General features: G+C 34.4%; 2 protein-coding genes across 2 annotated transcripts; both read right to left on the bottom strand.

The window, feature by feature from the left end:
- Window positions 1–734: 734 nt before the first annotated feature.
- LOC104224826 (alcohol-forming fatty acyl-CoA reductase-like) lies at window positions 735–4912 on the bottom strand. Its single transcript, XM_070165450.1, has 3 exons — window positions 4642–4912; window positions 1155–1282; window positions 735–1029 (listed from the first exon to the last, which is right to left on the bottom strand). The coding sequence occupies exons 1-3, from the start codon at window positions 4903–4905 to the stop codon at window positions 882–884; spliced, it is 540 nt and encodes a 179-aa protein (XP_070021551.1). The 5' UTR covers window positions 4906–4912; the 3' UTR covers window positions 735–881.
- A 6548-nt stretch (window positions 4913–11460) lies between these two features.
- On the bottom strand, window positions 11461–14678 carry LOC138884320 (probable fatty acyl-CoA reductase 5). Its single transcript, XM_070165449.1, has 6 exons — window positions 14525–14678; window positions 14304–14407; window positions 13586–13791; window positions 13333–13433; window positions 13013–13205; window positions 11461–12008 (listed from the first exon to the last, which is right to left on the bottom strand). Exons 1-6 carry the CDS (start codon window positions 14601–14603, stop codon window positions 11882–11884), a joined length of 810 nt encoding a protein of 269 aa, XP_070021550.1. The 5' UTR covers window positions 14604–14678; the 3' UTR covers window positions 11461–11881.
- Window positions 14679–15240: the final 562 nt, after the last annotated feature.

Below are 15240 nucleotides of genomic sequence, written 5' to 3'. Positions count from 1 at the left end.
ATGAAATAGCACATAACAGGCACGAGACTGACTCAACAGGCACGAGACTGACTCAACAGGCACGAGACTGACTCAACAGGCACGAGATTGACTCAACAGGCACGAGACTGACTCAACAGGCACGAAATTGATTCAACAGGCACGAGATCCTAGAGTTAATTATTTTTAACAGAAAAATCAAATTTATTTGAATTTTAAATTCAAAATTCGAATAAATAGTCGTGTCTGTTTGTGAAACAAGACATCTTTTCTAAAAGGGTCTGTTGGTTGCCTATAAATACACATGAATTCCAACGAAGTGGATATAGAAAATCAAAGTGTTATTGCAGGCTTTGTTGTATCCTGAAGAGAATCGTTTTGTATTTTCCCTAAATTAGTATACAGGCGATAACTCTTTAAGAACAGTCGATTTTCCCGCCTCAAAGCCAATTTTGTTTATTATTTTTTAACAAACCCAACCCTGAATCGACCCAATTCACTTTAGGCAAGAGTTTGCGCGACTGAACCCATAACTTATATTGTACATCCGTACCCTGGATACCAAATAATATGGTTGATTTTCTTGATTCTGTTTTAAAGCCATAGAAACACGGACGAGCGAATTAGCTTAGCATTCCCATAAAGTAATATACAAATTACAATGTTGGAGATAACTGTTCAGTAATCACACACACAGACACAACGATCTATATAATTGTGTCCATGCCAAACTTTCACATGAATGAAAATAATCGAAAAATACTCGTATTTTAAAAGTATATATTGCACATACAACACCCATATCTCGTCATATGCAGAAGAAATGACGGACATTTTTTCAAGAATTCAAGAGAAGGTGTGGTAAGACGAGTCGTTTAACACATGAATCTTGTACATTAATCTTAGAATATGCGCTTTACAGCTCCGGGGAAATGAGTATTCATGAAGTAATCTTCCCATTTAATGTATCTTGGATCAAAGCTGAGCACATCTTCTATGTTGCAATCTTTCATTGCCATTCTCAACCTCTCGGTATTAACATCATCAAAGCTGAAAATTTTAAGTTTAGAAATAATTAAATTGCTTTTAATTAGTCGCACCGCGAGTTGATTAAATGATGCTTAAGCTACTAGAAAATAATTGGGAAGAAATACAAAATATAAACATTCACATACCTGCCGTGGAAAAGCAAGTAAGGTTTGTAGAGTTCAGCTAGACGTATAGCCATATCAATCTTCCTTTTCAAATTTTTGTAGGTTTTGTCAAAACGCTGCCATGATAATAGATTTGCCAACTCTAGTATCTAAAAACATATTAAACCACAAGTTACTGTCATTGAATGTGTACATCAACATTAAAGAGTGTTAGGCACATATGTAATATACTGTTTTAACCATAACAAATTATAATTTGCTTAAGACATTGATAATAACTCTACTAATTACTAACTATAAATTCCTATGCAAAATACTCCTTTACTATACAAAATATCTTTAACGTTAACTTTCATTATATTATGGGGGCAGCAAATTGTCTCGTTTTCCCCCTTGATCCTAAGAGACGTCCAACTTTGAAGTATAACACAAAGTAATACTCTCTCTGTTCCAATTTATGTGAACATGTTTAACTAGGCACGGTGTTTAAGAAAAAATAAAGACTTTTATAATTTGTGCTCCTAAAGAAGTCAAAAAGGGGCCCAGAGTATGTATGTGGTTATAAAAGCTTCTCATTAACGGTAGAATTGTAAGTTTAAGCTAAATTGTTACCAAATTTAGAAAGTGGACATTCTTTTTGGGACGGACCAAAAAGAAAATAAGTTCACAAAAAGTGACAGAGGGAGTACTAAATAATAGTCACAAGGGGATAAATTTTGATTTTTTTTCCAAGTACTTTCACACGCCAAAACCATCAACTCGATGTCAGAGGTCCGTCAAAGTCAACGAAAAATGAAATGATTTACGTCTAACTATCCAGTGGCGGATTCAGAATTTTGAGTTCGAGGGTGCTTAATTAACTTTTTTTTACATAAAGTACTATCAATTATATTGTATAAATGCATAACTATTTGAATACGATCATAAAAACAATTAATAAGAAAACTCATAGTATTAATATTATGGATATCGTGAAACTGTGATAAATAGAAAAGTGATTGGTGGGTTTTGCCGTTCTAGACGAACTGTTGTTTTCAAAAGGGGTAGAACTTTGGAATCCCTTCTTAGGTAGATTTTTTTTCTTTCTTTGCTGTAGGAATTTAGATAAAGTAAAAAAAAAAATTAAAAGAAAAGCTGAAACAAAAGGTGAGGAAAAAAAAAGTAGTATTAGAGCAGTGGCTACTAGAAAGAACAAAAGATGCCTATTAATAGGAACTTGTAAAAAGCTAGGAATCGAAGTGCCGCTGCCAACTTTCACAAGCTCCCAGCCCGCTTTCTTGACCAAAGCACCTATCAAACATTTTGTTACCTAGGTGCTTCTTTATTTAATATATCACATAGAAGAAGTTATTCCAACTCGTTAAGGTGAGAGAGATGACAGCTCGGGATCTGGACCTAATGAGGAGCATAAAAGATGATGACGGCAAAGTTTTGATGGGAGTTGACCAGATTAAGAGGAGGTGTCAGACCTACTTTCATAAACTTCTATGTGAAGAAGGGGATCAGGATATTGTACTAGGGGAATTGAGGAATACAGACAGTCCCCATGAATTAAGTAATTGTAGGGACATTGAGATCGATGAGGCCATGGAGGCAATGCGTAAGATGAGAAGGGGCAGAGCTACCGGGCCAGACGAAATTCCGGTTGAACTTTGGAGGTGTGTGGGTAGAGCATGCTTGGAATGGCTTACTGGATTGTTTAATGATATATTCAAGACTAATAGGATGCATGAAGAGTGGAGATGGAGTACAATGGTTCCGTTATATAAGAACAAAGGTGATGTCCAGCGCTGTAACAACTATAGGGGTATCAAATTATTGAGTCACACCATAAAAGTTTGGGAGAGAGTGGTAGAAATGAGAGCGCGAATGACGGTGTCTATTTCAGACAACCAGTTCGGGTTCATGCCGGGGCAATCTACCACAGAAGCTATCCACCTTATTAGGAGGATGGTGGAACAATACAGGGATAGGAAGAAGGATCTCCACATGGTGTTTATTGATCTGGAGAACGCGTACGACAGGGTTCCTAGGGAGGTCTTATGGAGTTGCTTAGAGAATAAAGGGGTCTCAGTTACCTATATTAGGGTGATTAAAGACATGTATGCTGGAGCTAAGACTCGAGTTAGGACAGTAGGAGGCGACTCCGAGCATTTTTCAGTTGTTACGGGGTTGCACCAAGGGTCTGCGCTCAGCTCATTCCTATTTGCCCTGGTGATGGATGCACTAACTCATCATATTCAAGGGGAGGTACCATGGTGCATGTTATTTGCTGATGACATTATTCTAATTGACGAGACACGAGGCGGCATCAACGAGAAGATTTGGATACATGCTCTTGAGTCTAAAGGTTTCAAGTTGAGCAGGACGAAGACGGAATACCTCGAGTGCAAATTTGGGGTTGAGCCGAAGGAAGCGGGAATGGAAGTGAGGCTTGACTCTCAAGTCATTCCCAAGAGGGGTAGTTTCAAGTACCTTGGATCGGTTATTCAGGGGATTGGGGAGATCGACGAGGATGTCAAGGGTGGGGTGGATGAAGTGGAGGCTAGTGTCGGGAGTCCTGTGTGACAAGAAAGTGCCACCGTTACTAAAAGGTAAGTTTTATAGAGCAGTGGTTAGGCCTGCCATGTTGTATGGGACTGAGTGTTGGCCGGTTAAGAACTCACGCATCCAGAAGATGAAAGTAGCAGAGATGAGGATGTTGAGGTGGATGTGCGGGCATACAAGGATGGATAAGATTAGGAATGAAGATATTTGAGAGAAAGTGGGCGTGGCCCCCATGGAAGACAAGATGCGGGAAGCAAGACTCAGATGGTTCGGGCATATTCAGAGAAGGAGCACTGATACACCGGTGAGGAGGTGTGAGCGACTGGCTATGGTGGGCACGAGGAGAGGTAGAGGACAACCTAAGAAGTATTGGGAAGAGGTGATCAGACAGGACATGGAGCGACTTAGGATTACTGAGGACATGGCCCTTGACAGGGAATTGTGGAAGTCGAGCATTAAGGTTATAGGTTAGAGGAAAGTTTTGAATATTTCAACAGCACAATAGAGTGAGACTAGCCAGTTAGGAGTTAGTCTGAGGATGCTATTGGTCGTCTACTGATGCAGGGCTTTATCTGCTGGTTTTTACTATACCATCCATCTATTTTGTATTCCGTATTTCGTATCACTTATATTGTTGTTATTTTATTATGAGTCTATTTGTGGTACTAATATATCGTCTCTTGTTGCTTTCTTGAGTCGATGGTCTCCTGGAAACAGCCTCTCTGCCCCTCGGGGTAGGAGTAAGGTCTGCGTACATATTACCCTCTCAGACCCCACTTGTGGGATTATACTGGGCAGTTGTTGTTGTTGTTGTTGTTGTTGTTGTTGTTGTTGTTGTTGTTGTGTTGTATATTTGGCTAGAGAATTTAATTATTTTTGGCTGACTGGCCAAATGTGTAACTTCACCACTAAAATTTGTATCAAAGATGAAAATAAAATGTTATATTGATGAGAAAAAAACCTTTAACAATGGCCAATAATAGGTTGAAATGTAATTTTGAAAGCTATCCATGCTGCTAAATAGCGGAGGCATTCCCACTTTGATGATGTTCCCATCTTTGTTGATCCATGGATTTTTGGTGAAGGAATGAAACAGAAACAATTGAATATCACAAGATTTTAGAGGATTTTTTTCGGAAGAGCTAATGTGATATATTGATTCTTGAGAAGAATAATATTGATTTCCATGTGCTATAATTGCTGCAAGTATGGAGTTCACCACCATATCACCTGGAATCTGTAATAAATTAAAGAGGTTAAAAAATTAGGTAGACATAAATTTTATTGGGATGATGATGTCCATATTCTTTATAAGGGAGTATTTATACCTATTAGGATTGATTGGGTTAAATGGACACATTGTCACTATCTTATTTTATTCCTACTATTTTTTCAGATTAGTGGATACCATTTACTAGTGCGTGTTTTCTTTTTCTTGCAAGGTCAAAATTCGAGGACGAATTTTCTTCAAGAAGAGGGGAATGATAGCATCCTAGGAAGCTCAACTCTATTCAAGGACATGGATGAAGCTTTTGAATCTCAAAGATGGCCTTTAATAAGAGTTCAAGCTAAAGAATTACAAAACAAGATCATTAGACTTCAAGTGCAAATGAAGAAGTTATTAATTGGGAGGAAGAGCTCAAGGATAAAGGATGTGAATTGGCTAGGTGATAGCATCAAGGACAAGGATAGAGTTTTGGAAGCTCCAAGGCCATATACAAGATCTCAAGCTAAAGAGTTGCAAACTAAGGTTGCTAGACTTCAATGGCAAATAAAGAAGCTTTTAATTGTAGAGGAAGAGCTCAAGCCCAAAGGAGATGAATTGTCCAAGTTTTACAATTATTTGGTAGTCCAAATTGAAGTCCAAGAGGAGGAAGATTGGGTTACCAAATCAGCCCTTGAAGTCCACCAATAGGGCTCAAAATGACCTTAAAAGAGGTCCAAAAGGGGGTGTTTCAAAAGGAGCCCAATTGGAGTCCAAACCAATGGCCCAAACTAATAGTTTTAAGGCCCAAATCTGCCCCAAAAGGATTTGGCCGCCCCCCACTTAATTTTGATGGCTTTTGTTACCCCTTAGGAGCCACCTACCTAAGTTTGATGGCTATTGTGACCCCTAGCAGCCCCCTACCTAATTTAGATGACTTTTTAGCAACCCCCTACATTATTTTAAGTGCTTTTAACTCCTATAAATAAGGAGTTCTTCTCATTCATAAGACACAACATTTATTGATTAAGTATATCATACTTTGAGAGTTCTTTTGAACCTTTGTTACTTGTGCTTTGAGATTTATCTTTCAACCTTTACTAGTTCTTAGTTCAAGGTAGTAAGATTACTTCTCTTTTATGATATCTTTGATTCCTTTGTGGTATTCTTAGAAGGCGATTAATACTAGTTATTAATTGTTGTCTCAAGTTACTCGTAAAGTGGTCAAGATCCGAATCTATTGTTTTGATTTGTTTTTTAAGTAAAGGCGTTTGATTTCTTCCATAAATCAAAACGTTATTACTTTGATCTTGTCAAGGCTATAGAACTTGCGTTCTTGGAAGTTCTTGGAATTCTTTCCTTGAATTCTTCACATATCCTTTATTTTCATCTCTTTAATTCTAGTTGTTCAATTCCTTGTTGTTATTGCTTCCTTATTTACTTCTCAAATTCTTACTTTAATTTGGATTCCCGACCTAGTTGTTATCAAGTGGTATCAAAGCAGTTTTATCAAGATTTCGTTCTTGGTAAGTCTTGGGATTTCTTGAATACTAAGAGCAAAGAAAAGAAAAAAAAATAAAAAAATAAAAAGCGAAAATCAGTTTTTAGAACAAAAAATAGAATTGTGTGCTCTCTAGGATATTTCTTTTGTATCTAATTTGTTACCAAAAAATTAACAAAGGAAACAAGAAGAGGGGATCCTAGATTTTCTTACTCTTTCTAATCTAAACATATAAGCCTTTCCTTTTTGTTCGCGTTATGTTTCAACCGAGCCTAATAGTTCTAGGATTTGGTTTTTCTTTCATTAGTTCCCCAAAAATCTGAATTTTACTACTAAGAACTTCATACGAGTTGGTTTAACTATAAATCTATAAAGTATTTTGTTCAAAGGTTATTTCGAGAGGAAAAAAAAGGGTAAAGTGTGTGAGAGAACAATTGAAAAAAAAAACAAAGAAGCCAAATTTGAGAGATACATATTTCCTTTAATCTATGTCAAGATATCTCAAATAGGTAGTTGCAGTGGAAGGAGTAGATCTATGACTCAACAACTTGAAAGGTCGATATTACAATATATCGAATGGAAAGAAGACAATGGTAAAGTTATTTTTCAAACAAGAGCTAAAGTGATGTCTATAATTTATACCCTTAGAATTGACAAAGCATTTAATTATAACTTAATTAGCACTTATATGGTTGAGAAATTGAACTTGCCTTGTATTGAATATATTGATCCCTACATGTTGAAAGGAGTAAAGGTAGATAAAAGAGTGTTATTATCATTCTCTATTGGAAGGTATGAGGATGTGATTTGGTGTGATGTCATTCCCATGAATCGTTTTCATATCTTGTTGGGAAGGCCATGGAATATCTATAGAAGTGCTTCATATAATATCGAAAAAAATAGATACTCTTTTGAGGTTAATGGGAAGAAACTCAGTCTTGGACCTTTGATTCCCTCACAAATTTGTGCAGATGAAAAGATTGTTAAAGAGAATATGAAAAAATACGAGAGAGAAAAGAATGAGAGGAGTAAGGGAGTGCATGTTGACATTCCAAGAGAGGAAAAAGGAGAGGTTGTCTTGAGTAAAAAGAGTGGGATGTCAAGTGAGGTAAACAATGATCTTGAGAAAAAAGAAAAGAGAGAAAGCAATAAGAGAAACAAAGTTTGTAAGGTAGAGAGAGAGAAACAAGAGAGATTGAGTGAAGGAAAAGAACACTTTAGTGAGAGAAAAGAGGCTAAGGGTGAGAAAAACATTAGTCTTGCGATAAAAGCCAAAGAGAGTGTAAGCAAGAAAAAAGTTTCTTTACTTCCTAACCCATTAACTCTTTCTTGTTTTAGTTCTTGTGATTTTGTGCAGCCACGTGATGAAATACCTTTTGAAAGGAGTGGTGAGGCGCAAGAGATGGTGGCAAAAGATCCAATTGGATTCCAACATAAATTCGGCAATATCAATTCTTGTTGGATGGTGGAAGACAAAAGCTTGATTAAATTCTTTGTTATTAAACCTTTTGACTATTTCGATTCTTATTTACAGGGTTATGACATGGAGTTGCCTAAAAGCATTGCTAAGGTGGAGCCATTGCATAAAAGAATACAAGGTGATGATGTTCCATTGGTAAATAAGTCCAAGTATGGTATGTATAATTGGTTTATTTGCATTCTTGGTCTTTCTAGAACACCTAAGGTATTTTTGGAGGTAATGAATTACACTCTTATTTCTTATATTGGTGACTTTATAATTTTTGTAGATGATGATATTTTGATGCACATCAAGTCATTAACTATAATATCTAAGTTAATGTGTAAGAGTAATTCGCTTCCTTTTGAAATTGTGTATGACATAGATGATTACTTATTCCAACTTGGTGGAAAGAGGCATGGAATTTCTGTGAAGAGGCTTGCAAATGAGTTAAATATTTCTTCTTATCTTATTCAAGTGGCTAATGAGTTTTCATGTGCTAAAGAATGTGATCTTTGTTATGTGATGGGGAGTCATTATTCAAGTCATGTTCATTGTAAGCTTGTAAAAGTATTTGTTTCTAGTAAAGAGGATATGCATGATTGTTGTAATACTGGTGATCAAATACTCTTTCATGTAGAGGAATCCATGAGATTTGTAATTGTAGTTAGTAGTCTATATCATGAATGTATCTTGTTTGATAAATGTGGTAAAGGTACTTATATTAAATTTATGTGTAGTCACTTTTTTATAATTTCTTTGTCATGTATACTCATGGACTGCCGTACCAACAAGATCGAATTGCAAGTTCCATTGCATGGTGCATCTAAGAGAGGTTTTTATTGTATTAATCTAGGTAGACATAAATTTTATTGGGATGATGATGTCCATATTCTTTATAAGGGAGTATTTATACCTATTAGGATTGATTGGGTTAAATGGACACATTGTCACTATCTTATTTTATTCCTACTATTTTTTCAGATTAGTGGATACCATTTACTAGTGCGTGTTTTCTTTTTCTTGCAAGGTCGAAATTCGAGGACGAATTTTCTTCAAGAAGAGGGGAATGATAGCATCCTAGGAAACTCAACTCTATTCAAGGACATGGATGAAGCTTTTGAATCTCAAAGATGGCCTTTAATAAGATGTCAAGCTAAAGAATTACAAAACAAGATCATTAGACTTCAAGTGCAAATGAAGAAGTTATTAATTGGGAGGAAGAGATCAAGGATAAAGGATGTGAAGGATATAGTTAAGGACAATGATAGAGATGATAGAGTTTTGGAAGCTCCAAGGCCATTTACAAGATCTCAAGCTAAAGAGTTGCAAGCTAAGGTTGCTAGACTTCAATGGCAAATAAAGAAGCTTTTAATTGTAGAGGAAGAGCTCAAGCCCAAAGGAGATGAATTGTCCAAGTTTTACAATTATTTGGTAGTCCAAATTGAAGTCCAAGAGGAGGAAGATTGGGTTACCAAATCAGCCCTTGAAGTCCACCAATAGGGCTCAAAATGACCTTAAAAGAGGTCCAAAAGGGGGTGTTTCAAAAGGAGCCCAATTGGAGTCCAAACCAATGGCCCAAACTAATAGTTTTAAGGCCCAAATCTGCCCCAAAAGGATTTGGCCGCCCCCCACTTAATTTTGATGGCTTTTGTTACCCCTTAGGAGCCACCTACCTAAGTTTGATGGCTATTGTGACCCCTAGCAGCCCCCTACCTAATTTAGATGACTTTTTAGCAACCCCCTACATTATTTTAAGTGCTTTTAACTCCTATAAATAAGGAGTTCTTCTCATTCATAAGACACAACATTTATTGATTAAGTATATCATACTTTGAGAGTTCTTTTGAACCTTTGTTACTTGTGCTTTGAGATTTATCTTTCAACCTTTACTAGTTCTTAGTTCAAGGTAGTAAGATTACTTCTCTTTTATGATATCTTTGATTCCTTTGTGGTATTCTTAGAAGGCGATTAATACTAGTTATTAATTATTGTCTCAAGTTACTCGTAAAGTGGTCAAGATCCGAATCTATTGTTTTGATTTGCTTTTTAAGTAAAGGCGTTTGATTTCTTTCATAAATCAAGACATTGTTACTTTGATCTTGTCAAGGCTATAGAACTTGCGTTCTTGGAAGTTCTTGGAATTCTTTCCTTGAATTCTTCTCATATCCTTTATTTTCATCTCTTTAATTCTAGTTGGTCAATTCCTTGTTGTTATTGCTTCCGCATTTACTTCTCAAATTCTTACTCTAATTTGGATTCCCGACCTAGTTGTTATCATGCTAGGTGCTTTATTTTATCTCAAAAACAATAACAATAATATGCCCAAGATATTCTTAGATGTGTGGGTTCAGGGAAACTAATGTGTATGCAGACCTAGCTCTTACTTTATGGAAAGATTGTTTTGAATAGACCTCCCGCTAAAAAAAACTAGTGAAGAAGCCATGTTGAAAATAATGAAGACTTTTATCTCAAGAACTTAGAGTAAAATATTTGGTTCGTCGAATTAATCTTGGTGAAGGAATATGTGTTTGGCCACCCATGCAAAGTTGCCCTAAAATGATCAATATATGCCATGTTAATGTTCGAAAAGTAATATTGTGCGTAATTTCCATGTACTATAGGTCGGGTTGGTTCGGATTATACAGTTACCAAACCAAACTAATTGTGTTGGGTTATTAAATCTAAAGACCAAACCAAATCAATAAAACTCGGATTTTTCACTCTCGATTTTTCTCGAATTTTTGGGTTATTCGGGGTTTTTTCGGGGGGGGGGGAGGTTTTCCGGTAAAATCTTCGTAGAACAAAACATATAAATTATGGTCAAAATACTTCTTTAATCCTAGTAAGATACAACTATATAAAATATTTTTCAAGAAAATAATACAAAATATGAGATGTGTCATGGCATTATCCTAAAATATTCAACAATAAAGACAATAAAATTATGTAATATAAATATTGCTAATTAAAAAGGCATAATAAAAATAAACATATATAATCTAAGTACTAAGTCATGCTAAAATAAGTAGACAAATAAGGGAGTATTAATTGCATGCCTAAATGCTAAAGAAAAAATAAAAATAGGTTATGTATTTTTATCTAAATTATTGCAAGACAAAAAATAGATATTCAATGCATTCCATTCGTAGTATTGAATTGAATGTCTTTTGTTAGCATTAATATTGATGTGATTTTGGTTTGGGCTTTTGTTAGCATTATTTAATTTAGAGAATTTTTCATAAAGCACCATCTTTTTGGTCTAATTAGTCATTTATAGATACCCTTTGCTATATTACGTGTTATAGATACCTTTTATGTTTATATACAATGTATTTCATGAATTTAAGCTGTTGTATTTATTAATACACCCAAAAATATAGGCATAAAATCTGAAATTCCAGCTAAGTTTGACATGTATTTAGCTGTATTCAAGCGACATTAATATTAAATACAGTAACGTATTTGCGCTAAAAACGGAAGGAAATAAAATCACATGATATTCTCCTAATTTAACTCAACGAACTAAAACGATCCCTCATTAATCTGTATTTGAAAGATACATAATAAGATTATAGCTGAATAAAGAGAAATACATATGAATAATACAGTTGAATACAACAAAATACACCTTAATTCATCTGAATAAAACACTTGATTACAACAAAAATACAACTGAATACAGCTGAATAAACCCTTGAATGAAACAAAATACAACTAACTTCTGCTGAATAAAATAGTTGAATATAACTAACTACAACTGAATACAACTGAATACAGTTGTATAAAACACTTGAATACAACTAACTATTGATGAATAAAATAGTTTAATACAACTGATTAAACCTGAATACAAGTGAATACAGCTGAAGAATACATTCGAATACAACTGAATACAAACAGGCGATTTGGGCGATCTAGAGAGAGAAACAGTCCTATGGCTTCGCCGGCCGGCGGCCAGCCATTAATTCCGGCTGGTCAGCCCCCTAACACATCTACAAAAATTGAAAAGGTACGTGAAAAGGAATCTTTACATGTTATCCTCTTGGCAAAGTCTTCGGGGATGTCTCCGAACAAGACGCATTTGCCGCCGTCCGTGAAGCCTTTCGCCTCGGAGTCAATTTCTTTGATACTTCCCCGTACTCAATCTCTCTCCTTCTCCTCCTTTTCTTTGATAACAGATGCAAAGAGATATGTCACACTCACTGCATTGGACTCTTCCACATATATATGTAATTGATGATTCTGATAGTTTAAGGATTGAAAATTGAGAATTTGGGTGGGAGAAGAGTTAAGAAACTAGGGTTTGTGGGAGAAGAGAGTCTGGTTGTATGCAAACAGAGAGAGATTGTATTGGGGTTTGCAGATACGCGGTAATTATGTGAGAGAAAATACAAAAAGGGAGAGAGAAAAATAATATTTAGCATATATGGTGCCTTAATTGTAGGATGTAACTATATTTAGATTTTTTGCTATAAAAGATAAAAGGTACTTATAGGATGTAATATTTTAAAATGACATTTATTTAAAATAAATATGGTACTAAGGTTTTCTATAGGGTATAAAAATTCCTTTAATTTACTAATGTTAATGGCTATAAAACTTATTGGAACATTCAAAAGTTCTAAGTCCAACCTTGAAATAATACCTTAAAAGATAAAATTATGAAATTTTTTAATAAATATTTATAAATTACATCACAACAAGTATATATTAAATATATCTAAAATTTCTATATATATGTAATGTCGAGTTGGTTTGGTTTTGGTTTGACTTTCTTTATTTAAAACCAAACCAAACCAATTATGGTCGGGTTTTTATTCCAACACCAAACCATAGTCGGATTTTTTTTCTCGGTTTGACTCGGATTATCGGGTTAGTGCGGTTTCTCGGTTTCTTTTGTATACCCCTAACTGACGGTATAGAAAATACTTACGCAATTAGATTACTTAAATCGGAAAAATAGTGACTGACATTATCGGTTCAACAACAACAACAACAATAACAAAAAATTCAGTGTGATCCTACAAGTGATGTCTGGAAAAGGTACGCAGAACTTTCCCCTACATTGAATAGGTGGAAAGGTTATTTGCAATAGGCACTCTCGTCGGTTCAATAACAAAGATATATTATCTCAATGACACTAAATGAATTAGATCTTTTCTAACCTTTGAATGCCAAGGTCTTTCATGGCTATCGTCACTTCCTTTGATGTCAATTGTTGAGCTTCAAGTTCCTTAAGTTTGTCTTCTATCACCTTCCTCTCCACATCAATGTCTAAGTAGGAGTTTTTGTTGAGTGTCTCACCCAAAATGAATGATTTCTCTGGTATAACTCCTTCCCCTTCCCCACAAACATAAGCTGTGACAAAGACATCGAACTAACTAATCAATAAGACAAGATTTTTAAGAACCTTAGCAATAACAATAATACTATAATATATAGTACATGGAAAAAGAATCACATGTTTGTTTTTCTAATAACTGACCAGTGGATACGTGAACAATAATCTTCACTTTTTCACATCTTTTAGCAAACTTGAGGACGTTGACGGCACCTAGGACATTGATATTCATGGCAATATCATATCTACAAGAAAAAAGGAAACTAGTAATGGTCAACAATAACTTATAATCAAGGACTAACAAACTGAAAAAATAGCTATTGCTATCGATATTATATAGGGAATCAAATCAAATGTCTTGCATCAAAATACTTTATTAATATTTTTACAATCATACCTCTCATCAAATCTAGTAGTTGCAGCTGAGTTTATAATTATTTCGATTTCTTTGAACATTTCATCTTTTATCTCCGAATTTTCAATTCCAAAATCCTCAAATGAAATATCACCAGCAACTGGAAATACCTTCTCTTCTACGAGAGAGTTTAGGTTTTTTGCACCTATCTTTTCTCTTAGAACCTTAAACAATTCAGTCTGCATAATCTGTGTAAAAACTTGCAAAAATATTACTGTGTTGCTCTACAATAAATAACAAATAGCCTAACCCATTTTTGCTAACAATAAAAAAGAAAATGCCTAACATTCATTAAATACAAGTTGCAAAACGAGCAATATTTACAGATACCACCCAAAGTTTACAGTTATTTAGGTTAGGTAACTCTAACATGGTTATCTTGATTGGCTTTGTTACTGATACTAGAAAATTAAAATTAGAGTTTAATTTAATTTTGAAGAAATTAAAAAGGATATATTTTGAATAAATTTCATGCACAAGGTCCCTTTAATAATAAAAACCAAAATAACGAAAAAAAGTATTGCATGAATGCAGAGGGAAAATAAAACTTCCATTTTAAAAAAAGTAGACACTCTTTTGACACTTAATAAAGGACAAATAGAGGTTGTAGTACAACATTTTTCCTTATAGTCTTGTTAAAATGAAATGGACGAAACAAGTAACTGTTTTTATTATTAAAAAAGCACGTACTATGTTTTACCTCTTCATAAAAACGTTTCTTGGCTGATTTGGTGTCCGAAGCTCTTACTAGAAGGTATAACTTTTTCACGTTTGGTTGAACCCGAAGTATCTTCTCCACCAAAACTGCATTTAAAAGGTAATTGGTAACCTAAAATAAATAGTAAATAATATACTATAACGAATTAAATTACAGTGGTGGTGTAAAACAATTAGATAATAAAATAGCTAAAGAGGAAATACTTTTTGCAAGGAAACCCGTGGCACCCGTAATGAAAATAATTTTGCCTTCTAAAAATTGTTGAATTTTAGATGATTCCATTGGTAAGGAATTTGGGCAGCTAAATTTTGTGGAAACACATGATATTTGATATTGAAAATGATATTTGATATGAACTTATGCACTCATCACTCAATATATATATAGGCAAACTTGAGACTGATTTGCTAATAGATATTTGGAGAGGCTTCTTTCAAGTATTAATTATGTAAGTTTACCATTACCTAAAATTTAGGTCACCTCATTATTCCTTAAAGTCAATGGTAACAAAGCCAAGAGTAGAAGCAAACACTTAACCCTTACTACAAAAAGCAGCATCTATAACTCTTACAAGAAAAATAGCACTAATTAGTGATAATTTTCCAAAGATCTTGTCCTGAAAAATCCCAAAAAAATACTATGACAGCCTAACAACCTTTCATTCTTTTTGGTATTTTTATGATTTGTATCTTGTAAATTCTAAGTCTAAGAAAGATCATCTTAGATTAGTAGAGAATCCATTTAATTGTATGCCATGTGAAAAGCTTTAGTTGTGTTTTGTTCAACTTTTGATAGGAAAAATGACATTGTATAATCGTTCTTAAGATTATATATATATATATATATATATATATATATATATATATACAAAAAATATACTTCCTCTGTTCACTTTTACTTGGTACGTTTTAACTTTTTA

This window comes from Nicotiana sylvestris, chromosome 12, assembly GCF_000393655.2.
Source record: "Nicotiana sylvestris chromosome 12, ASM39365v2, whole genome shotgun sequence".
Taxonomy (NCBI): Eukaryota; Viridiplantae; Streptophyta; class Magnoliopsida; order Solanales; family Solanaceae; genus Nicotiana; species Nicotiana sylvestris.
Note: the sequence above shows the minus strand (reverse complement) of the source record. Positions and strands in the feature narration are given on the sequence as shown.

Bases quoted from the DNA above. Each gene is read 5' to 3' on its own strand.
- LOC104224826 (XM_070165450.1), bottom strand. From the start codon at position 4,905: ATGGTGGTGAACTCCATACTTGCAGCAATTATAGCACATGGAAATCAA. The intron at 1,283-4,641 runs GTTTTTTTCTCA...ATATGTTTTTAG, and splicing joins ATTATTGGCCATTGTTAAAG to ATACTAGAGTTGGCAAATCT. The intron at 1,030-1,154 runs GTATGTGAATGT...TAAAATTTTCAG, and splicing joins TACTTGCTTTTCCACGGCAG to CTTTGATGATGTTAATACCG.
- LOC138884320 (XM_070165449.1), bottom strand. From the start codon at position 14,603: ATGGAATCATCTAAAATTCAACAATTTTTAGAAGGCAAAATTATTTTC. The intron at 13,434-13,585 runs GTATGATTGTAA...TTTTTCTTGTAG, and splicing joins ACTACTAGATTTGATGAGAG to ATATGATATTGCCATGAATA. The intron at 12,009-13,012 runs GTTAGAAAAGAT...ATCAAAGAAAAG, and splicing joins AAAGACCTTGGCATTCAAAG to GAGGAGAAGGAGAGAGATTG.